The sequence below is a fragment of the Phoxinus phoxinus genome (assembly GCF_949152265.1).
Source record: "Phoxinus phoxinus genome assembly, chromosome: 5".
Classification (NCBI taxonomy): domain Eukaryota; kingdom Metazoa; phylum Chordata; class Actinopteri; order Cypriniformes; family Leuciscidae; genus Phoxinus; species Phoxinus phoxinus.
The window spans coordinates 24112611-24137826 of record NC_136880.1 but is presented as its reverse complement, the minus strand read 5'-3'; the positions used below and the strand labels follow the sequence as shown (position 1 = coordinate 24137826).

Genomic DNA, 25216 nt, shown 5'->3' with positions numbered 1-25216 from the left:
AAGGCATCTGCAGTACAAAAACATCAGATAAACATCTTAGAAAAAGCAGTTTTACATTCTAAATCTTAAAGCAACTTATAAATGTAGGCTACATATAACATCTAATAGGATATATCTAGAGATGTATTGCAGATGAGCAAACACTCAAAAACAAAAACCATCTTGCTGGAACCAGCAAGTGGAACCATTGCTACAGCTAGTCACATTTGAGATGTAGCTTATTTGTGAAATTACAATACACTGTTCAAATTGCTATTAGCATAACAACACAGAAGTTACGCGAGACATTACGAAATGGTCAAGTGTTTGAAATTAATAAGCAAACGAGATGCTTAACGAGATGCTTTACAATCTGCTCCGGACAGTATTTTTGATTGACAATCCGGAATTGTATCAAAAGATGTCTGCCGCCCTCACGTGGCTGTGAGAGGAAACGCAACGCAACTACTTCATTCCAGCCACTTCAGGGTTCATGTATTTACATACCGGCGCTTATAAAGTCTACACATGGAGAAAAAATGGTAACATCTAGGTTTTATTCAAGTAAAAAAAATCATAGAAATAGAATAGCTCTTTAACAATTGCTGGTTATCACGTTTACAGTTTATTTATAAATATTAAACCAATATTTATACAGAGTAGGCTAGCCTACATTTCTAAGAACCTGGCACTTAGGCTACTTATTCTTCATTGGCAAAACAAAAATGTATTGGTTTTAAAGACTGTTACTCTTTCTCAACTGCACTGCACAATTGTTTTACCAACCTGACGACAGATGACTGTTATTCAAAATCATCACAGCAATACTAACCCATCAGATTTGTTAATCAGATAAATTGTTGTAGGTTTGCGTATGTACTGCTGGTTAGGTGACCTGTCAGAGAACTCTGTTCAGTCCTCTGAATGTCACAACCAAATGGCTTTCAGTCAATCCCAGTTGTCTCAGGGAAAAAAAGGTACAAAACCTTACACTGGGACAGTACCCTTCAAAAGGGTTCTAATATGTACCATTTAGGTACTAATATGTACACGTTTGGTACCAATATGTACCTTTGAGGCACTCTTTAGGTACAAAGGTGTACCTTTTGAAAAGGTACCGCCACAGTGACATCTTTTGTACCTTTTTTTCTGAGAGTGCATGCACTCTGCTCTCTAATTGATAGTTCACACTTCTTTCTTTTTTTAACAAGTAAAAGGTATAATTATTATATAGTATAATTCTACAAATGTCCCCCTTCATTTTTAAATGTATGTAGCCTATCAAATATGATACATCAGGCTTTTTTTGAGGAATGTTCATTATCCCTCAGTCGTCATTGTATTGCATATGTGTTTGTGGAGAGAAATAGACTGACAACTGATTTTTATACATTTTTATTAAATTTAAGTCTGCTATACTTTTATAAAGATCTCATTAATTTACATTACAAGCAATCAGAATTTTGTCTTGCATTTTTAACTGCAACCAAATGCATATTATTGCTCAGTTTGGGCCTCTGAATAAAACATAGGTGTTTTTTCCTCCTTCGGTGTGAGCTCTCACTATATCATACTATAAAGCCATAAAATATATAGCCATAAAAGCCTGATATGTCTAATCACACAACATAAAAAAATCTCATTGTTCCTTATTCCAAATCTTAAGGAACAAAAACAAAAAGAGAACAGCCTCTTCCTCTTTTTTTTATTTTTAACTCATCACATTTACAAATTATATTTTTAAGCCTGGTTTCACAAGGCTTAAGCCTAGTCCCCGACTAAAATGCATGTTTGGTGTGTTAACTGGAAAAAAAACTTGCACTGACATTTCATAAAATATGGAACTGCCATTGTTTTGTCTAAAGATGCACACCGGGAATTTAAGGCACGTTTATAAAAGCTACTTTAATAATATACTTTTATATAAGCCAATTTAACTAAGTCCAGGTCCTGGAATAGTTTAAGCCCTGTTTGTAAAAAACAAGCCAGTAACATTAATTTTAGTCTAGAGAAACATCTTGTGGACGCTGGCCGTGTTGTTATTGTCCAGCAGATGGCTCTCTTACACTTTTCAGCAGAGCATATTTTTGTAACGTAAACAAGTTAGAAGACCCCACTTCTTCATAGTGGCAAAAATAGTTTTTAAAGTTATTAAAAAGTCCTAGGTATAATTCAGTCAAAAGGAAGGGCGACATTACTCTCTACGCAGAAATATCGTGTAAATCTAGAGTTTCTATTAGCATCTTGTGTAACAGCGACTCTAGCTTACTTTGCTAACTTCACAACGTGGCAAGGCAAGCGCAATATATCAAGATTGTCATAGGTTCATAAAAACGGAAGAATTTAATAGTTAGGAATTTTCAGATAAAATGTCGCTTTTGGGGAATCACAAGATCTTGCGTATTTTGCTCATTGTCCTTTCTCAATTCGCTTTCATTGCTGCTTTGATTATCAACGCGCTCGCGGGACCAGGAAAAGGTACGTACTGTGTTCATTTATTTACGGATATATAACTAGTTATAATATATATATACTTTCTTTTTTGGCTTTCAAGGTCCATTTCAGCGCAGCACGGGAAATATATCCGACAGATATTCGACAGAGATCACTCCAGCAGGATGGACCTTCTCTATATGGGGTGTCATCTATTCCTGGCTCGTCCTGATGAACGTATATATCCTGACCTGGTTCTGTAGAGGGTACTTCAAACCACACACACTCCACTCACATCAACACTTTGCTTATTCACACTGCTTGAAACAAAGACATTATTCTAGTTTGATAGTCTAGTCTGAATTATTTGTTATTAGGTTGTACTCAAGTCCAGCAATCCTGCCCTCTGAATTCTTTCTCTCATGGATCATCAACATGATTCTGAACAGCACCTGGCTTGTCTTGTGGGAAAGAGAGTAAGTTATAGGCAACATAAGAGTTTTGTGTGGTGCTTTGCTGTTTTTTTTTTCTTGTAAAGTCTGTCACAGGAGGTCACATGTTTGTTTCTTATTGATTTAGATTGATGATCCCGGCACTGATGGTTCTTGCCCTGATTGCTTTCACCAACTACCTGCTGATCTTCTTCTCTTGTGTTGGTATACGGACTCATGGATCTTGGCTGAAACGGCACTACCCAAAAGACCTTCTCTGCATCATAGTGTTGGTATGCATTGAACATATTGGATTCCACTTGACAAGGCACTCATAATTATATATTTTTCTTTAAATGGGCATATCTCCTAAAATGTAGCATATTTAACTGCACAGTATCGAAAATATAGCAGGTAAATTAGGTACAGTACAGATTCACTTGTTTAAAATGGCTATGCCATATGTACCTCAGGTTCAAAATGGTATTGCCACCTATGCAACATGGACAACCATTGCCACACTGCTCAACTTCACTGTTGTGCTGGACATGGCATCAGTTTCCCCAACAAATGCTGCTACAGCTTCTTTATGCATACTTCTGTTGGAAGTAATTATATGGTAATCATAATCATTTATGTTCTGCTACAAATTCTGTCATATTGGGTCAATGACATAATGCCATTTTTTTTGTTCGTATTCGTGTTTGCTTTTCCAAAAAAATAAATTTATACTTGCGATGATTTAAATACACATCTTTAAAGCGTGCTTTAAAGGTCTGAATCAACTTCTGATATACTGAAAAGCTTTTTTTGGAAAGCATAAAGTAAAAAATGTTAGGTGATACAACTGATATCATAATGAAGACAAAACTTCTTCTTTCTTTTTCTTTTTGACAAGACGACCTTATTAAATAGTTTGGAATTCCGGCTTTTATTAGTATATATCAGAAAATAAAACATGAAAAGACCATGAAATTAAACACATAAAACAGGAAATAATATCAGTCGAAAAATTTGACCTTTTTATGACAAGACAAGGTTACTGTAATTGTCACGTGGTGCAATTCTCCAAAACATTTGTCTTAAAATGTTTTTGTTTTTTTTACTCTTTACCTTGAAAATTTTACTTTAAGACCATTTTTAAGATGTTTAATACACATGTATTCAAGGAATATATGTTTTCAATTTGTAAACACCACACCAGTCATTAAACTGAAACCTTTTCTTTATCGTGGGCACTTTTATGTCATTGACCAATATTTAAGATATGATTAAAGGCATTAGATCAGCACACTATTTCTAAAGCGTTCTTTATTTTTTTGCAACTTCTTCTACAGGTTTACGGTTGAAAACTTTCTAATAGAGAAGCATGTCCGTTACATCCTCACCGTTTACCCTGTGATTATCTATGCTCTAATTGGAAGCCTAAGCAAGCATTATGACGCAGCAGAACCTGGCCGGAACGCAGTCTTTTCAGGTAAGCCAATGATAAACACATCCATGACCATGTCTTTGTGGTTGACCGTTGACCATAAATATAGCATCATTAAGGCACAAAGTGAAAGGCCTCGCAATATGTTACATATTAATGCAGCATTGTGCTCTTATTTTCCATAGTGGTGCTCCTTGTGATGGTCTGTATTGTGTTAGTGGTGCGGGGGGGTCTGGTGGTTTGGAGACACAGGACTCGGCCTCTCTTCCATGAACTGAACCCTGAAGTCCTGATGTCACCAAACAGCGGCACTGATAAGTAACCAAATATAAACGCATGTTTTTCGCATGAAATATCGAAGATGACATGTCCTGAATGAAAACCCTTCCAGGTTTGCAGTACCTGCATAAATGTGTGTCAGCTGGGGCAGATGCTTATATTAGCATGGAACTGTAGCAATTTTGTATTCAACATGAGCTTGAGCCAGGCCGTATATATTAATTGTGCCTTTATTATGAGGCATTCTGTTCTGTTCTGTATTATACACTACCATTCAAAAGTTTTCAATGTATTTGAAAGAACTGTCTTATGCTCACCAAGGCTGCATTTTTTAAAAATCAAAATACAGTAAAAACAGTAATATTGTGAAATATTGTTACAATTTAAAATAACTTTTCTATTTTAATATATTTTTTTAATGTAATAGTGTGTGTATATGTATACAGTTACTCGTGACCAAAAATAACAGTTTTATACCTGACAGTATTTTGATTTGCTAGTTACTATAAGATTTACATGTGTGTGTATTTACATTAAAATGTAGTAATTTAGCAGACTCTGTAATCCAAAGCAAAATACAAATAATAAACATCATAAGCAATATGTCATACAAGAACCAATAATAATAACAAAACCATGTTTCAAGAGTAAGTAGTACAGAAGTCATAGAAGTAAAAAACAAAAAATGTCCCTTTTGTTTGTTTTAAAGGTGCAGTAAGCGACTCCTGCAGGATTCTGTATGTTACCTTCTCCCGCCCCCGAAACATTCATGTTTTGTCCCGCTCCCACTCCCGCCCGCAAAAGCCCGCATAAAAGTATAAATAGATTTTTTCTGTACCTCCATGAAATAGCCTACTTTCCCGTTAGCCTACGTGTCGCCACCACCTACACATCAGCATAATAATTGTAATAATTGTCATAATAACCGATAAATTATTTGTTATTAAAGCATTAACATTCAAAAACCACTGTTAATTTAACATAAAAGCAAGCAGGCTACTGCGTGCATGGTTTGGCCTGACTGAATGTGCGCAAAGTGCGCTCCCTTTCCTAAAATGCTGACATCTCACTTCATCGCGATCTCACAAATCTCAGTTATTATCAATGAAGCTGACTTGCACAATGAATATTTCATAATATCTCAACTTTGTTTTTTATAATCAGAGGATTTCCCGACATGCAGAATTCAGCACTGAACAAAAAGTCAGTTTTGACCGGTGCATCTGATCACTAAAACACACTTGTAGCCAATCAGCAGTAAGGGGCGTGTCTACTAGGCGTGTCTACTGCATAGTCTGTTTGTGAATTTGGGGGCGGAGCTATCAAGATAGGGGTATGGGCCTTTTGGGTAGAGGCGTGTTTGTTTTTTTTATTTCAAATATCAACAGCGTTTCTCAGAAATCGCTTACTGCACCTTTATGTTGTTAAGTGTTTTAAAAGACATAATACTTAAAAAGCTTAAAAAATAAAAAGCTCATTTATGAATGTTTAATAAAATATTTGAAATGCATCTGATCTCACTGTGAAAATCTCATTGTTAATGATTACTAAAAGTTTAACACAGACGTCGCATGATGCATACTAGGACGAATGATTCGTGACAAACAACTCTGATCTATGTTTAGTGCAAGCGCTCTGGAAACCACCTTGGTGTTGATTGCAAGCTTCTCAAACCATTGAGCTTTTTCAACAGTGATTACAAAGACAGGGTTGCGACACATTTTGTGTGAGTACACACGCTTTGATCACGGCTCTTCATGTACATTTACTTTGGTGTGGATGTGAACTGAAGCATCTTGTCATGCATGTTGTTGCCCTTTGGAATGTGTGTGTCTCCTGGCAGCAGCTGCAGCAGGCTTGACCCTGTGTACTTTGGCTTGTTCACTACAGGATGAATTGCTTATGAGAAAGTAAAAGACAAATAAAGGACATTTTTTCCTCCCAGGAGATTAACATCCCCTCCATTTCAGACTCGCTTACCCTGTGCAAATGAAAGTACTGTACTGTCATTTTATTCTAATGAAACAAATGTTGCAAAACAGCATCTGCGTCTTGTGCTTATTTCTAAATTAACACTTTTTATTGTTGTTATTATTAAGTTATTTAAGGTGTGTAACATAATGAGTTATTTAAGAAACTCAGATTTTCTTTTGTCAAGAAAAAAAGGTTAGATACTACATGGGCACATTATCTTTTCAGATTTATTTTAGACATTTAAAAAAAGTATCATATTATCAAGCTGTACCTATTCACAATTTACTGCTGATTGCTGCACAAAAATATACATTTAATTGGAGTGAACAAAATTAATTTAATGATGTAGGTCTACATTAAGACACTACATTACAAGACATCAATTGTTTCTTTGAACTGCCATTTTTGTGTGAGAGCAATTTAACATTAATTGTCCAATTACTGCTTCAACTGGCTTGCTCACATGTAAAGCCGCTGGCACCGCTGTTGACATAGTCCTCTTGTTGATGTCTGTCCTTAATGTAATTTGCAACTTTTTTTCTCAAACTTGTTTCCAAGTGATATACAGTAAAGATCATGACGATATCGATGATCCAGATGCAGAACAAGAAGTAACGAGGCCATTCGCCCAAATTGTCTTGATCACAAAAAAACATGAGTGAATTATTATAATTTTTTTGTTAATGGCTTTAGTGCCTTCATAAAATGCTTGTGTGTGTATATATATATGTGTGTAGCAGTAAAACGCATATATGAAGACTTCAGATGCAAAAGCCTCTAAATGCCATCTGAAATTTTCTTCTAAAATTATTTTGATCAAACTCATATATTTAAGTTCAGTAATTTCACTTTAATGACAATTAATAGGTAATTTTCATTGCCATTAAAGTGAAATAACTGAACATAAACATACAAGCTTGATAAAAAAAATGATCGGCTTTTGCATCTGAAGTCTTCATATATAGCTAAGTATAGAATAGTAAATAAATGCATTTCTTACCAAATATCTCGTTTGCTTTCATGTCTTCTCAAAATAAAACTGAAAAATTGAAATGGATTTAAAATGGATAAAGTTACATGTACTTACAAAGTCACTTAAATGTGTAACAAATTAAAAATGTTAAATTTCCGTAAGTAGACTCAAGAGTACTAACCAGCGTCAGTCAGCAGCTACAGTGAGGTTTGGTTTCATGCTATTTGCGCCTATGCAGTTTTAAATGGCGTTAAAATACACTTCCTCTGTTGTGGCTGAAATGTTGAGCCAAATGTCAAATTTACATTAGAAACTAAAAATAAGATGTGAGTCAATTCTTATTTTTAAAGCAGAAATGTACTGAATGATTGTAAATTAGCAGTTAACATCAGTTTTTATAATATGACATTGAAAAATACCATGAATGCAGATGTCTGTCAGATATGAATATAGACATTTGGGAGCAGACATCACAGTTAAGTCGCTGCAGTTGCGCACACATTATGGTGGCAGAAAAACAGTGGTAACAAATGGAGGAAAATGGTCGAGATCCACGGAGTAAGACAAAACATGTCTTCTTGTGCCTTTGGATGTCAGAATCGGAATGAAGAAAAGTTGGTCTTTCTTTTTTACAGAATACAGTCATCGAAAAGCTCTTTAAGGGGCCATAACACAACACCATTTTCAACTAAAAACAAAACTTTTTGTGTTTCGCTCTTTGTGTTTTGGCCGTTCATTTACACAATGACAGCATTTTAGGGGCATGAAAACACACTTTTGAAAACGTTTTGGAAAATGATACAGTTATTGTCTCCGTGTAAACTACAAAAACGCGAATTTGTAAAAACGGTGACATCATGTGCACGCATATTGCGCGTTCGGTCTACAGGCGTGTAGTGTTTCTTTACAAAGTGACGTCGCCAGCATGTGGCATGCATAATACAGCTTTTTTAGTCGTTTTCATGGATCCGTGTGAACAAGGTTATTTTGACAACGTTGTTGTGTACGTGAAGCTTTTCAAAAAAATGAACAACTTTTCTGTTGACAGACAGACTGGGCTGATGAAACCTGCGACGATTACCCCTATACTGTTAATCCATGAATTTGATTCAAACAATAGATCTAAATAATAGTCACATATGTAAGTCATATGGGTAATGATGTATTATCCCTGGAGTTACAGAATAAAATAATATTTGGTTACACTTTATTTTAAGTTGTCTGTGTTACTATGTAATTGTACGTTTAAGTACTGCTTAATATTAAGTAACTACATGTACTCATTATAGGGTTAGGATTAGGGTTTGGTTTGGTTTAGGGTTAGTTGCATGTAATTATGCATAATTTATATTTTTTACTATTATAGCTATATGTAACAATTACACTATAAAAAAAAATGTTACCTAATATTTAAAACATGAAGTCAATTGTTATTGGTCTATTCCAGTAGCCTTACTGCCTTTGGGGGTTCTTCTCCGTTATCATTGTAATATGTAGTATAATTGTTGTCACAGGATGTTTTGTAGTCTACTTGTGGTAAAGCACCAGAGCTGACAATGCTACTTAGGAGTAACCACATGTGAAGCGGATGTAAGTAACGCATAAATGTGCAAACAAATTACTTCAGGGGTTCAGTACTGCAGAAGTCAACGTGCAGAAAAGGGAGAACAAGAAGAGTTTTGTTTTTGGTCCTTTATGTTTTGAGTTTCGCTATCTCACTATCGCAGTATTTCAAACCGAATGGAATTTTATTTATTACATCAATGTAACAGCTGTAAGTGACATGTTTGGAAATTGATGACTTCAATAAGTGTATGTGTTTGATAACATAACTCTTAAATAAAATTGGTCAAAGATTATTATACAAAGCTCTCTGACAGTTTTCACACTACTATTGGATATAAAGGATAAGATTATAGTCAGTAATTAAGGTCTCTGAGATTACTCTACAGAGAGATCGTGTTGGTCAAGACCTCTGTCTCGGCCTGGAAGCAAATCATTAAAATCTGCCACTTAAATGGCTCACTGCTGCTCAGTCATTACTGAACATGTCGCCACAGACACATAGCCCAAAGCAAGAGAGCGTTTCAGTTTGATCATGTACCTTTTTTTGTTGATAATTCAAATAATCAGGAAAAACTCTGTCGACCAACTAGCAGAGCATCACATCAAAAATATATAATCTATTCTGTGATTATTGTTTAAAAAAAAAAAACAGGACAATCCCCTTAGTCATTATAGCGCTTTATTTAATTGTTGGCAGGATTGAGAACGGGGCAGCGAGGGAGAGAATTACAGCCTTTAATGGATTGTACTTTAACAACACACCAGTTGTTCAGCTGACGAAACGTCTTTCAGGAAAAAAAACCTTTCAGATGACAAAAAATTATGACAAAGTTGTGAAAATGACTTGATAGGACCTTTATAACTGTACAAAGGTCTTAGATCACATAATTTTCACAACTCAACTTTTAAAAGCATGCCATTGTAAAGCCCGGTTTCTCACAGCCTTGATTTCATGATCCCTGTTAAATTCAATATGGCGTCTAACCTGACTAAGGACTTCTGTCAGCCATTAGAGAAGCTGTTTTGCAATCCATACTAACAACTGATTTGTTTACATGTTCACCATGTCGCATCGTTGTAATTCCCATTCATTTAAAAGCCTCCACATGCGTGGTATCACGGAGGATTCAGGTTTCAATCAATAGAATCAATTTGTCCAATGTATTTAACATTCAGGCATTTCACTTGGTAATACTCTCAAATAAGGAACAGCTGCAGATAGTTATTATGAAGTGTCTGGCTCATTGCAGTGAAAATACCAATCTTTTTTTCTCTTGTGAATCATTAAATCATTTTAATCAGTTGGATGTGCAAAAGTTGGATGCGGTCTCTTTTTTGAGACAGGTTGTGAATTTTCCCAAAGTACACTGGCACACGATTCCTTACGCAGGCCGCGACTTGTGCAGAGTCTCTGGTATTCAAACGGCATGTTTAACGTGTGGTATTTGTTTGTTTAATCAACACTAAGGCCAAACACATAAATCTCTGCATTACAATAAAAAATGTTCAGTAGGTAGTCCACCATAACCATTCACACATTTCTTTTTGTGCAAAAACACTAGCAAACAAAATGAAGAATTACCTGTATTGCTAATAAGTCTTCAGCATGTAACGTTTGCTTTCCATAAACTATTTCCTTTCCTATTAGAAGGATTGCTTCTCGTTGCTTCCAGGTGGGGGTTTAATGTGCAAACTGATCTCTAACCAGATTTCATGCTGAATTGCCAGAGGGTAAATTGAGTCAACAGGTTCACCTTTTGTGTCTGCCATTGACCCTAATACATTTGGAGAATTGATTTGACCAAACGCTTATGAATTACTAGCCTACTCCCTTCTCTGCCCAAAGCATCAAACCGCTTTGATTTAATTAGCTTTTTACTCCTGCGGGTAATTTGCGGGTATTTTTTATTGGAGGCACAGCTTTAAGATGAATAAAATATATGGCAAACTAAGTATCTACCTATGTGAGTGCTTGAGTGACTCTCCTCCTTGAAGAAGTAAACATTTTTGGTGGCAGATTATTCTTTAAAATAATATTATTTTACTTTAGAATATTGGCTTTGGAATATACGTCATAAATCTTATTGTCGTAGCCTTAAATGTATTCCTTTGCTGATTTGAATGTGATGAGGCTTGAACAATGTTGAATCCAGTATTGTGCCAATAAGAATTTGTAGCAAACTTACACTATAGAAGAATATAATCGTATTGTAATCTAGAGTTGTCATGTGCCCTATTTTAAAGTCACCATGAAATCCAAATTGACATTTCTTTTTTTAAAGGAATATTGCAGTATTTATTTAAAATAATTTATTTGTGCACATCTTTAATTTAATTTAAGTACCCTCGTAATCTTTAATCAAAATATCTTCCCAGTGTTTACTGGCGGGACATCCTGTCACTCACATGACATCACAGCTGTAACAAACCACAACCGTCCAATAAAATTCCTGATGGACAAAATTTTATTCTTGTTTGAGCAGCCGTTTTACTTACACGGTACATCACAATAGGAAAGAAAAGACTATAGCAAATTACATTTCATGTCGACTTTAATATTAATAGCTGTGACCAAAAGTCTCAGCTAATAAACCACTAGGTATAAGGCAGTCATTGTTCCTGTGTTGATTTTTGGGTGTGATTGAATATACAAAACATAGGCCTAGTTATTTCCATTTCGACCAATGACAATGAAGATTTAAACTAACTAGGAATTTATACTGTAAATAATGTTTAATAAACTACAGTACACTTTATATGAATGAAGTGTAATCAAACGGCATACTTTTTTCTGGAATACTCTATTCTCATTGGTCAATTGAGCCACCCAGGTGCGATATTTCCTAATATTAGCTGTCGTCCATGGCAAGACCATTCCTAACTGAAACCATGCCTCTTTTATCACATCGCAGAATTGCACTCTATTTCAATCAAATGCAGCTGGCGCAATTTTGCAATTTAGTTATTGGTTGTAACATTGGATGACTTGAATATTAATATTACTACAATATTATTGCAATGTTCATCTTGTGGTTAGGTTGATACTTTTCTACATTTGTTGTGTACTAGGCCTATTTCTTTTTTGTAGTGGAAGCGTTCACAACATAATTTAAATTTAAATAAATATTTACGCCGCTTTGTTCACAGTATCTAAACTGACAGGACATGACAAGTATAATTCTCAAAGTTTAAACTCATTGTTGCCTCTGTGTGTAATTTATGAGACTGCTTGTTGATAGTAAGGGCTTGTTCTAATTCAGAGAGGACTTGCAAATTTTACACGGCACTGACCCCTGTTCCAAAGTTGTGTCTCATACACAAGCATAAAATGCATACACTAGTGTATAGTATAATGTTATTTTGCCATCCAGCATCAGAGTCTGATAGCCTCCCCCCTCTGCTATGTATAAGGAAAGCTGTGACCGTTGAGTCCATGAAGTGTCCAACATTCCACACTGTTTTTTAGTGCATCATCCAGGTATTTAGAGTACACTCTTTCTTTTTGGAATTTGCAGCTGGTGTGAACACACTACTCACACTATTTATACTACAAAATGGGGCTAGAATAGTGCACAAGTACGCAAATGGAGACGCACCTCTAGATTTGAACAGGATGTGGGCTTAAGGAGGATAGAGTCCAGAAGATCGTGATAGATTAGGCATGAGATAAGGAGTGTTATATTCCTTCTCCATCACAGAGCCACAGTCAAAAGCAAAGATGGTTTCAGCTCAATCCATTCCACATGTGAAGGCATTTCTCCTTCTTTAGACTGGCAGCACAAAAAGACTACTGCTAAAATAAGATAAACTTATGTGTTAAGATTCTGATGTATTTGTAAAGGTCAGGCATAGCCAAGAAAGTTTATGACACATTGTTGATCAGGGAAGTTGATGACACACGGTAGTTCAGAAAATCAGTTCAACTGTCAGATTATTGGTCATTATTGAGGAAGAAGAACTTTAGGGTTTAGATTTTACTAACACTTTGGAGGTCATATATGGCACTGTCTTACATTTCAGCTGTTTTATTCCATTGTTAGGATTTTATGGCATTCCTTAGATCTGCATTCTTTGTCTCATCCAAACAAAACAAAACACCAGGATTCAATTTCACAAGAGTTAAAGGCACATAAAAAAATAAATAAAAAAAAACAGTATGCAATTACACAAAAATTAAACGCATGATGTTTTTGCTTGTTTCATGTGTGTATTTGTATTCACAGATCTTTTGGCCATATTATGCTGGAGTGTACGGAAAGTCATTTAATGCATGGTTGACTGTATTTTGCACCTTTTGTTTTAGCTACTGAATATCAACAAATAAATAACAGAAAATGTTGCACACGTTTTGCATAAATTGTTGACTTTTGTCTTTTTCCAGTTGTATAAGTTGTTCGCTTGCAGTATTGTTAGTAATGATGAAGGGTGCAATTCTGTGTGCTGGCGCAGCATGTCATAAAGTCAGTGCATCTAAATGAGCAGTAAATCTGAAGGAATGTATAGCCTATAGTTTTTTGAAAGATCAGTGAGCTGAGAGTATGTGAACCCTGACAAAATGAAAAGGAATATCTGTTTTTTTTTTTAGGGCATGTACACCATTTCACATACATTTCCTTGAAAGCTGCATGAGTAGGGTACATTCACTTCTCTTGTTCTTCTGGCAGGTTCTTTCAAAAACAACAAGGATGTCATGCTTCAAGCACATATGCATATACATCCGCTTTTGATTAACTCTATACATTTCTCCACAAATTAAAGAAATTTCCATGAAGGCATTTACATTTAGATTCCCGAGGCACTTCCATCAGTGAGTTATTGGCAAGGATGGCAAGGGCTCACATATTTACATTGGCGTGTTAGTTTACATTATTGTCTTGCATATGACATGACAACATGTTCAATATTACATAACACATAGGCCTACCGTTTAACTACAGAAAACATTTTGATAGAACAGTTGCTGTTCGATGGGAAACAGAAGAAATGGTAGTTTCATTTTTCAGAGCTCTGTTTTACTTTTAATTTAAGAGAAAAATTTGCAAAATATGCGCATTGGATGACAAGTGAAAAAAAATCTGCGCACTAAATGAAAGAACGCAGAAGCTGTGCTGTACGTACAGGTTAAGACAGAGACGTATGCGCTGTTATTCAGGGGTGTGCTGCTACTATAGACTACACACACACACACACACTCACTCACTCACTCACTTACTTTGGAAGTGAGGGTTTAGGACGTGGATCGACTACCTTGGATTTTTACAATCCACCTCGCGCGTGTCAGGTGTCTACGGGGTTTATGACATCGTATCATTCCAGAGTCGTTTATGAATGAAGTGTTTTTTGGATTAAGGAGAAACATGGGCAGGTCTCGCGGCGTAGTACGACTGGAGAACCCACGCGCACCGGAGCGCCCGCGCGCGCAGCGCATAGTTGGCTGACGCTTGGGATTCTTTGTCAGTTACTTTTTTGCCGTCAACTTGTCTCTGTGAATCGATACTTTTGTCAAGCGCTCTCGGTCAAATGCTAAACCGGCTGAAATGGATATATCTAAACGAATGCTGATTTTATTCCTTGCCTGCTCGTTCGGACCTGTGAGTATTTCATCCGGTTTCCCACGTAATTAGTCATCGACGAAAGAAAAGCAATGAAGTATTTTAACACACCTATAGTCCTCAAACAAATGTGTCAGTTCCAATGATTTATAGATAGGTCGAATGCTTTTTCATTCTTCTTCTTTTTTTCATTGAAGACTGTTTGCGTTTCAAATTTAACGGCCACGTTGATTTCAATAAATCTTCCTGACAAAGATTGAAATAAATGAGCCTCAAACTGTTGCTCTTCTGTCTCAACGCAGCTGCTGTGCGTTTCCTCTCATATACAGCAGAATATTGAAATGGAATTGAGATAAACTAGCCTACATTTCTTTGGACTCTTTGAAGTATTAGCTACATTGACTTTCTGCTAGCTGCGATAAAACGCAAGCAATTCGAATTTTTCTGCATTATCTGTCAGAAATGAATCCAATTTAAGATTAAATCTATCCTGACAGGACATATTTTGTCTGGATAAGAGAACTTCACTTAAACTGAAACTTTCTCTGATATACTGATCAAGCATAGGTCATTCAAAGATATTATCATTAAAGCTGATTTATAGGTGAATGCTAATCTGATTTTGTGCAAGTGTGGAGTTTCACAGCCCAATCTTTAAAAAGACAGCATCTTTTATATGCGGTTGCCAGATTTCCATCAAAATAAATCTAGAGTTTATTGTTTATTGAATTACTTTAAGCATTTCCTTAGGTTTTACATTTTAGGTAACATTTTATAAAAGGTGCTGAAATGTTAATGCTTTACATATTTATGAAACATCACATGTCACTTTTTTGTGTGCTGCTAATGTTAGAAATCTTTTTATTTATGCATGCAGGTCAACCAGGGAATTCAGTTGCCTATCAGTATTTACTTTTAAACCCTTCAGGTTTAGTGTTCCAGCTGATACTGGTATAGTGAAAACAGCATGCATTTGCAGTAGCAGTTACTATGGGAAGATTCCTCTATACAGCACACGTTCACCATCTATATGGTTGATCATGCTATTTGAAATTGTGAAATGGAATGGTTTTCTTATAATGTGACGCCATGGTAACAACTCTCATTTTCTTCTCTGTTCATCCATGTGTCTGTCCACTGTCCTTGATAATCTCCTTCCTCACTGCAGACAGTGACTCAGGTCTCTACAACTCACCGTGCCACTGAATTCACTTCATGGCACCCCACGCAGTACAGTATATGCTATTGTTTGCTCGTTTTCACCTGGTTTAATTGAAAAAGATAAATATTGAATGGCAGGATCAGTCCAGTAGATCTGTCAGAATGTGAAAAGATTTAGATTCTGCTTTGTTAAACCATAAAACAGAAAGAAACCATAGGGCTTAATATATACTAGCTAAAAATTAGTGTGAATAACATTTTATGTGCTGAGTATTCACCTAGCCTGTATACATATTTTTTTGTTCAGAAATGATGTAATAATATTAATCATAGTACTGAATGATATATAGCAAAATATGAGTTAAAAGGGACACGTTTCTGGTCCGGTGTTGAGGAAGGCACTTTTGAGTCTTTTTGATGGGCAAAACACTGCTGTTGATCACACATACTGACCGGTTAGGTATACACTGGAGTAACATTTGACCCAGATGGTCATGCTTTCTGTAAGCATACTGGTTTAGGAGTAACCATACAGTGAAATTTTGATTGATGCCACCTCTCAATGGCCTCATCTGCCAGAGTACCTGCCATAAATCTCACTGTCCTCTGGTGCTTTATGGAGGAATGAGCATATTCTTATATAATACAGCCTACATTTTTAAGGAAAATTGGATACAGCTGCAGAGACACAGCTTTAAGACAAATAACTTATGTTGTAAATGTTTCCACCATGATGTCAAGAGGTTAGTTCTTTAGGGATCGACAGAGGTGAAAGGAGACATTAAGAGCTCAGCATAGCTCAGGTACTTATGCTACACTTGTTAAATTGCTATGGAAGGAACAACATGAATTGTCATACCCTTCATCAAATCTCTATGACACTCAGGAAAAGGGAGAGGCAGTGTCACAAGTGCAACCAGTTCACTTGATTCTCTTCAAACAGTAATTATAATGTGATCAAAGGTCTGTTGCTATTCAGAAATGTGATTTTTGTAACTTCAAAAAAATGTATATATATTTTATTGCAAGAAAACATACCTCATGTCAGAATCTTGTACAGATGCTGTCGGTCCAGATGTGTGAGGTCATGTGGGAGCTGGAAGAGGAGAAAAGGGAGTGTTTGTCCAAGCTGGAAAACATCACGTCAGGTATGTACACTGCATATCCTTCACTGTATGACAACTGTATGCATGTAAAGACAGTGTGATTTCTTTATATTGGTGATATACGCTGTAAAAAAAAAAGAATCCTGTTAAATTTATAGTAAAAATCAACAGCTATGGTTACCAAAATCAACCTTTTACCTTAAAATGTACTGCTAACCACCATTATAATACATGTGGTACAACAGAAAGCCACATGATGAATCATTAGTGACCTGTCCATAAAACATTCCCAGTACTTATGTTATGCAGAAGTTGCACAAGGTCATACACAAAAAAACTACACACCATCAGGGCAACACTCAAATAATGCTACATAAAATGCCCTAATGTACATTACTGAATGAAACATAATAAAATGTGATGTGTCACACAGGGAGTTCTGGGAAAGTCATTTGACTTTTTCTCACCATAAATTATATGGTAATTCATAGTTTTTACTTGCAAAATGACATAGCCTATAATGCAATGGTAAACCACAAATTAAGGTTTTTACTGTAGCATTTTTACCGTCATTTTCTATAAAAACTACAAATATTGTTTTACAGTGTACCAGTAAGTTCTGTGATTGTAATGCTAAAGGTCTCTGTTTTGAATGTGGTCGCTTCAACTAGAAATGTTTATCAATGTTCAATATCTAGAAATAGCAACTGCACTGCAAACATAAAGCAGCGGAAAAAAAAGGTGAATATGAGGTTGGCCTAATTCTGCTAGAGCAACATTTTAACTGTGTTAAGATCTGATTAAATAGCTATTGTGCAAAACATTTTTTGCTCTGCTGCTTATCTGCATATCTGCAAAAGTGTCAATATTTTTTTTTCTCACACCTTCTTCAGACTGCAGTCAGCTCAAACCTCTAGCTACTCTAGACACTGGCTAGATAATTGTTGTTTTGTATTTGCTTGTCTGGGTCATAACTTATCAGGTTTTAGAAGAGGTTACAAAGGTATGCTGGCTAATTAAGCAGAAATGTCATTCTGTGCAGTGCGATCTTCACAACATCAGGTGGTTTCACTGTCATTATCTGCATGATTTAATCAGTGGTTGTTTCCGAGCAGTGGCTTAGTAAATCTCAGCAGGTTGGTTTTGCTTGCGGCTAACAAAATCAGTTTTTTTGTGCATTATTTTTCCATCACTGATTAGATCTTAGACTTTGTTCAGAGAGCAAATCCATGTGGTACCCGAAGAATTCAGTTCAGTCCTGATTCACACGCTGTCACATTCCATGTTAAAGGGTTAGTTCACACAAAAATTCTGGTATTAATTACTCACCCTCATGTTGTTCCAAACCCGTAAGGCCTTCGGAACACAAATTAAGATATTTTTGATGAATTCTGAGAGCTTTCTGACCCTCCAAGAGGGTAATGTTTCCACTTTCAAGGCCCAGAAAGTAGTAAAGACATTGTTAAAATAGTCCTTTGTGACTACAGTGGTTCAACCTTAATTTTATTAAGCGACGAGAGTACTTATTGTGTGCCAACAAAAAAAGACTTTATTAAACAATTTATTCTCTTTTGTGTCAGTCTCTGACGCTGTTCACGTGAGCAGCACGACGCATGATTCTGACGATGGAGCCGGCCAATACTGAGCCAGCGTTCTGACGTAGAACCAGGACACGCTGCACTGTGTTTACTACGTGAAAAGACTGACATGGCAGAGAAGAGATTGTTGAAAAAAGTCATTATTTTAGTTTTTTTTTTTGCGCACAAAAAGTATTCTCATTTCTTCATAACATTAAAGGGATACTTCAGGATTTAGCATTAAAGTCCGCGTGAACCGGAAGTTGCAAACGACTTTTCTCAAGTGTTGTGACGCATTTCCGAGTGAAAGGGAATATTGAACAGAGGGCAGGGTTTTACTTTAGCGCTCCTCCTCTCCATCTCTCGCCCACAGCAGAGTAACGGTCTGAGGGGAGTGGTTAAGCGTTTAACCAACCCAAGTCGTCAAGCCTATGTCATCAGAAAAAAACGCCATTCCAGACCCGGAAGTAACTTTTCAGACTTTGATTAAAGATAACTTCGGCAAACAATTTTTTCCCGTGTATTAACTTGCACGGATTAATTGTTCACCACAAGATTAGTAATATTAGTAATATACTAATATATATATAATATATTAGTATATCAAACTTTAAGCTTTGTATCAGTAGAAAACCTGTAGTATTTTCAAGTTACCGTGCTTCCCTCCCTCATATCCCCCTGAGACAAGAGATTTATGCAGTTTTTGTCTGTAAAAATTTTTTTGTAAAGATTTTCATCATTTTGCGATTTTTTTCCAAAACTACAGCCAGAAGAAGGCGTTAGATCCGCATGTTTTCAACCCGCCCATAGAGGGTGGGATCTCACTTACAGAATGTACAAATAGTGTCAGCCATCTTTTATTTAGGAGGTAAGCTAACAGGTTCTTATTCTGTGGAGAAAGCTGAGTAGTAGGGGTTACCATCCTCTTTTTCCCAGACATGTCCGGCCGTCGAGATCGTCCAAAATGTCCGGGATTCGGCTTTTGCTTTCTGCAGTCGCCATTCATTGTTTACATTCACACCTTTTGTTTCAATCTAACTAAATTCATTCCAATTGGTGAATCTGAATGTAGTGTTTACATGAACGCTAAACAAGTGATGGGTTAAAGGTAGGGTAGGTAGGATTTATATAAAAACTTTTTACCAAATTTGATTAAACTTTCTATATATATCAATGCATAATTAAAATGTAAGTACTCTGATAAAAAGAGTATAAAAATCGAGTGACTCTAGACCGTTTAATCTTCATTAAACACAGCTCATTATTTCCATTCGGGACGAATCACAGGATTGGCTTGCGCGACTGTCACTCGACGTCGCCATGACTACCGCCGTTATTACTGGCTCTGCCCACGTGCGCGCAGTCGCGCACACCGTTTTTAGGTGGGAGTGAATGGAATTAATGAGCTGTGTTTAATGAAGATTAAACGGTCTAGAGTCACTCGATTTTTATACTCTTTTTATCAGAGTACTTACATTTTAATTATGCATTGGTATATAAAGACAGTTTAAACAAATTTGAATAAAAGGTTTTTTTAGACAATTCTGACCTACCCTACCTTTAATGTGCGTTTTAACATTGCTAAGAAAATTCCCGCTCCTCCGTGAGAGATACGAGACCGGTGCGTCTCACAGGTGCCCCTCATCAGTAATCACGCCACCAGCCTCGCGTCATTCTCCCGCGGCTGTCAGTCTCGTCCTGCTCGCCACAGGAAACATAATGAATGGCGACTGTAGAACGCAAAAGCCGAATCCCGGACATTTTTGGCGATGTCGAAATCCTGGGCAGACTCGTCACGGAGACTCACTAGTAGCCTAGCCTTGTTGTTTAACTGCACTCTTACCGGTAGGCGTGGCTTGGGAGTGGCCTCGTAGGGCAGCAAAGCAAGTGCATTCTGGGAGTTGTTGTCTTTCATCCACATGAGCCACAATTTTATTACATTTTCTGGCTTTTCTCAGTCTAGAAGGCTCCAAATTCAAAAATAATTTCACATTTCTACAAAAAAAATGACCCATTTTAAATACACATTCATCTTTCCAGAGGTGAAGTATCCCTTTAATGTTGAACCACTGTGGTCACATGGACTATTTCAACAATGTCTTTACTACCTTTCTGGGTCTTGAAAGTAGTGATTACATTGTATTCTATAGCTCTCGGATTTAATAAAAAATATCTTAATTTGTGTTCCGAAGATGAATGAAGGTCTTACAGGTTTGGAGCGACATGAGAGTGAGTAATTAAAGACAGAATTAAAAATTTTGTGTGAACTAACCATTTTAGTCCCTTATAGCCTTGTAGAGCCTTTTCCAACTAATGATGCTTTTTTGTCTGCTAAAAATCACTGAAATATATATGAATTGCGCATTTTTTTCACCTCAATATTAAAGTCGGATTCTGCTGTGATAATGGAAAAACATGAAAAAAAGGTCACTAGTGAGATCAAGTTTTATCCTGACTGTTCATTACTGGCAAGGAGGACAATAACCACAAATGACCTAGAATAACACAGATTTAATTGCAAATTCTAACACATCACATATTAAAGCACCTTAATTACTGGAATCATATACAGGGATTTGTATGTGTGAAAAAGCTAGTATATTAAACTCGTAGGTGTCTTAGTTTGTGGACTTCACCAAGAGCTTCAGTGTTTGACTATTGGGCATATACCTCTTCAAACCGAAACGCTGCCGATATCTGCCTAATCTCATATTGATTTTGTTCTTAATGGACAAAGCAATTACAAAAGCTAGTTGTATGAAACTGAGGTCTGATCGTGGCTAGTGTGTTAAAGTTGTGTGTTGTCATTTGTGTGTGTCCTGTGATGTAAATCTCAATCACAAATCTCCCTTGAGTAATATATCTTAGACCAATATGCAAATTGTTTTCTCAGACTGTGAGATGTACTTTGATAAAGCTCACTCCCATGGCATTGTGTTTGATTGGTTCTCTTTGTCATGTAGCCCAGTCTGTTATAAAAATCTGATATCAGTTGGATTTTAAAATGATTTGATTCTCAGAGCGAAGAATTAAATATGGAATTATGCCAGTTCAGCAAATCAAATGGTGTAACACAATTTACATATCTATTATCTAAATGCATGTTATTGATCTTATTGTGAATGATTGATGATCCATGCATATGTTTTTATATTAAAATTTGTTTTGACCTTATAATTCTTAAACAAAATGTCATAATTCGATCCTCCGGTGAAATGACAGACTGGTGACAGACTGGACTTCTCTAATCATGTAGTCCCTTTCTCACAATCAACTTAAAACTTGCTTTCAGATTTTTCTCCATTCAATCCACAACCGATGGATGTATTTACCAACCAATTCCCCACCCTTCATTTTTGAAGTACAATTCAACATGAACGAAAAGATCTGTTGCTACTTACGTTACATCGTGACTTTAAATTTTCTTTAATTTGTAATTAAACACAATTGGAGAAAAAAAAAATGTGTGGAAGGTTTTTATGGAAGTTTGATGTGTCAAGAACCAAAAATAATTGTACCGGGATTCTATTGACCAATTAAAGAGACAATCTAGATCCTATCCCCAATTAAAACATGATTAGGTGGTACTATTTTGTCAGTTTCCATCCCCTAATCAGTTTTTCTTCATTTCTGTGGTCAGGTTGCACAGGTCAATGGGATCTAGCGTGTTGGCCATCAGCCAGGATTGGAGAGCTGGTCACCATCCCCTGTCCAAATTACTTTAGCCATGTCAGTGATCAGAGAGGTATGTCAATATATTTTCCAATAAATATAGAGATGCAAAATGTTTTTCAATAAACCTTCTGTCTTTCTCCTTATTCTATTCCTTATCATTCTTGATAACGTCTTTTAAAGTCACTTGTAGTGCTGCAACCTCTTTAGAGACTTATTTTCAGAGAAAGCAAATGTCCTCGTTATGACTGAATTAGCATCATAACCAATATCACATTATTTAAAGAGTTCTTCTGATTAGTCTTTGATAGCTCTGGAGACAAGAGAAAGATTGCCTCTGTTATTGGGACCTGCTCCTGTAGTTTAGCAGCGATATTTACACACAAACTGTAATCATGTGACTTTCTCTGGGGAGAGCCTGGTGGGCAATTATTTGCTAAGAATTCATGACTGCTGTAATTTATTCAAACAAGGAAAGCCATGGCTAACTTTTAATACCATTTAGTAAGCCTTTTGTGGTTGCGTTAGGATAATCAGGATTAGCTGTGTATTTAGCAGAACATGAAAGCAAGGTAGCTGTGTTTTATTGATACCAAGAAGCAGACATGACAATATCTTTTTTGTATCTTTTTATATCACTCTTTTATAAAAGGGTGTTTTAATGTAAACACACACACACACACACACACACACACACACACTACTGTTTAAAAGTTTGGGGTCAGTATTTCTTTTAACATAAATGAATACTTTTATTCACAGATGCATTAAATTGATCAATTACAGTGACAGTAAAATCATTTACATTGCTACAAAATATTTATATTCCAAACACTGTTCTTTTGAACTTTCTATTTATAAAAACAAAATGATCACGGTTTCCACAAAAAATTAAGCAGCTCAACTGTTTTGAAATGTTAATTCAAAACTTAATATAATTAGAAATGTTTCTTGAGCTGCAAATCAGCATATTAGAATGATTTCTGAATGATGCAATGGCTGCTGAAAATTCAGCCTTGCCATCATAGGAATAAATAAAAATTTAAAATATATGAATAAAGAAAATATAATAGAAATAAAGACTATTATTATTATTTATGATTGTTATGAAATCTTATACATTTTTCACAATATTACTTTTTTTTACTATGTTTGAAGCCTTGGTGAGCATAATAGATTTCTTTCATAATAGAACCCAATTTTTGAGTGTATAATTTATATTTGACCTGTTGATTTATACTTGACTTTGTGAGGTAAAAAAACAAAAAGTATGGGCTTGTTTAGAAAGACAACATGATACATTCTGAACCTCCGATTTATGTGGATGTTTCATTCCACTCTTAAAAATAAGGTTCTTCCTTGGCATCAATGTTTCCATAAAGAACCTTTAACATCCATGAAACCTTTCCATTGTACAAAAGGTTCTTTATAATAGAAAATATTCTTTAAAGATTCATTAAAATGTTCTCCACACTAAGAAACATGTTTTTTTAAGATATTTTCAGTGAAAGGTTCTTTGGGGAACCAAACATTTTCTTCTATGGCATCGCCATGAAAATCCCCTTTTGGAACCTTTATTTTTAAGAGTATATATATATATATATACACATATATTGCTGTATGAGTGAATGTCCTTTAGAGTCCTTGACTTATACGCTTTGCTGGCTGGCTAATAACTAAACAGCTTTCAGCATAATTTTACTTGCTTGCATGCATAGATCGCTGCTGAGTTGTCTTTTCTACTAGACTGTCCAATATACCTGTCAATCATACTGTCCTTTGATGGACAGGTTTAAACATGAGCACTCATATCTTGCCAGACGTCATTCAAACGAAACCTTACCTTGATTTATTTTAGTGTTTGTAACTGTCTGGGGAATTTAAAAAAACGCCTTTTGTCATAAAGTTAATGGAACAGCCTTCGTTTCATATTTTCAGCAATAATCTTTATTTTGATTTGACCCAGGCTCTTACATTTTTCCTTTTCCCTCTCAAGCACACAGAGGAGTAAAAGCAGTCATGTTGAAATGAAGTTGAAATGAAATGTCCAGAGGAACTGAGGAGTCTATGGCAGTTAAGTTTGCCAATATTTCTTGAGGGTGGGTTGCTCAGTAATCATGAAATTGTAAAGGAAAATGACTGTGTAGATCAATAAGGTTTTCAAAGTGATCTTACATAAAAGCAGCTGTGACATCCACGCAGGTTCTTATGTAGGGGCCATTTCTGTAATGACACATCTTTAAAAATACAGCACTTTTGGCCGAGCTCTTATAAAGGCTTCTCGTATGTTGAGGATGTCTCTGTGACGCCTTTCTTTTTTATAGAAAGTGTGTTTTTATCTTTATTGGACCCCCGTATATAGAATTTAAGTTTATTTATTTGAATGTTCATTTGCGCTTTCTGTCAAAACTTCAGCTTTGATTTACGACCCTGATTTCATCCTATGAACTGTTTACACATTTCTAATAGCTTCCAGGTCATATCTCCGTCTTGCTGAAAGGGGCATGGCTTTCCTGTGAAACTCTAAGTGCTCTGAGAGAGTGCTTTTTGGAAGAAATCCCAAACATGGATTGAGGGATTTAGATGGTACAGGGTGAAATGCAGTAGATTTATCTTGTAGAGTTCATGCAGAAGATGTGATACAGGCCAGATGTGAATGGGAAAAGACCTGGATATTAGTTTGGGGGCTGGCCTTATTGATGATCATGTGATGGGAAAAAACTGATAACTAACTGACTGGGAATGTTGAGCTGGATTTTAGGGGAGACCGAGACATATATAACATGTTGATGGAACAATTTATGAACCAGAGGGAAGAACACAGGACATGCACAGACCCAGTGGACGCAAAAATCCTCTTTAATTTATAGCAAACAGATTGAGGCTTTCTGGACCAATCAAAGGAAACGTTTACTCTGCACTACTTGCTGCGATTACGCTGATTTCAGTGGAACTATGCGAAATTTATGCAACCATAAATTGGATTGTATTGCTTTTGGAAAGCCAGTTCACTCTATTCACTTCATTTAATGGCCTCAAAATGAATCATACACACTTTTATCTATCAAAGCTTTCTTGTGT

General features: G+C 36.0%; 3 protein-coding genes and 1 long non-coding RNA gene across 6 annotated transcripts in view; 2 read left to right on the top strand and 2 right to left on the bottom strand.

Annotated features, from left to right (window-relative positions):
• The window catches only part of rpp40 (ribonuclease P/MRP 40 subunit), a 114821-nt gene extending 111101 nt beyond the window's left edge, over nucleotides 1–3720 (bottom strand). Inside the window, exon 1 of the mRNA XM_079612330.1 lies at nucleotides 3711–3720. The gene's annotated coding sequence lies outside the window, so the exon portion shown is untranslated. The remainder of the gene's footprint in view (nucleotides 1–3710) is intronic.
• vipr1a (vasoactive intestinal peptide receptor 1a) overlaps nucleotides 1–25216 on the top strand; it is a 56577-nt gene that overhangs the window by 15004 nt on the left and 16357 nt on the right. The window contains exons 1-3 of one of the 3 annotated variants that reach the window (XM_079612321.1): nucleotides 14218–14658; nucleotides 16841–16928; nucleotides 22104–22208. In XM_079612321.1, coding sequence (XP_079468447.1) covers nucleotides 14605–14658; nucleotides 16841–16928; nucleotides 22104–22208 — 247 coding nt within the window. In that variant the 5' untranslated portion in view covers nucleotides 14218–14604. Of the gene's footprint in view, nucleotides 1–14217; nucleotides 14659–15902; nucleotides 16744–16840; nucleotides 16929–22103; nucleotides 22209–25216 lie in introns of those variants that run through there. The other 2 variants (XM_079612322.1, XM_079612323.1) reach the window with 2 other exon arrangements.
• On the top strand, nucleotides 2002–6596 carry LOC306998357 (uncharacterized protein). Its single transcript, XM_079612336.1, has 7 exons — nucleotides 2002–2457; nucleotides 2534–2678; nucleotides 2790–2888; nucleotides 2992–3136; nucleotides 3317–3462; nucleotides 4181–4320; nucleotides 4461–6596. Exons 1-7 carry the CDS (start codon nucleotides 2349–2351, stop codon nucleotides 4595–4597), a joined length of 921 nt encoding a protein of 306 aa, XP_079468462.1. The 5' UTR covers nucleotides 2002–2348; the 3' UTR covers nucleotides 4598–6596.
• Nucleotides 7028–7713, bottom strand: LOC306998361. The gene is made up of 3 exons (XR_013797544.1): nucleotides 7683–7713; nucleotides 7529–7567; nucleotides 7028–7165 (listed from the first exon to the last, which is right to left on the bottom strand). It is a non-coding gene; the product is annotated as an uncharacterized lncRNA (long non-coding RNA).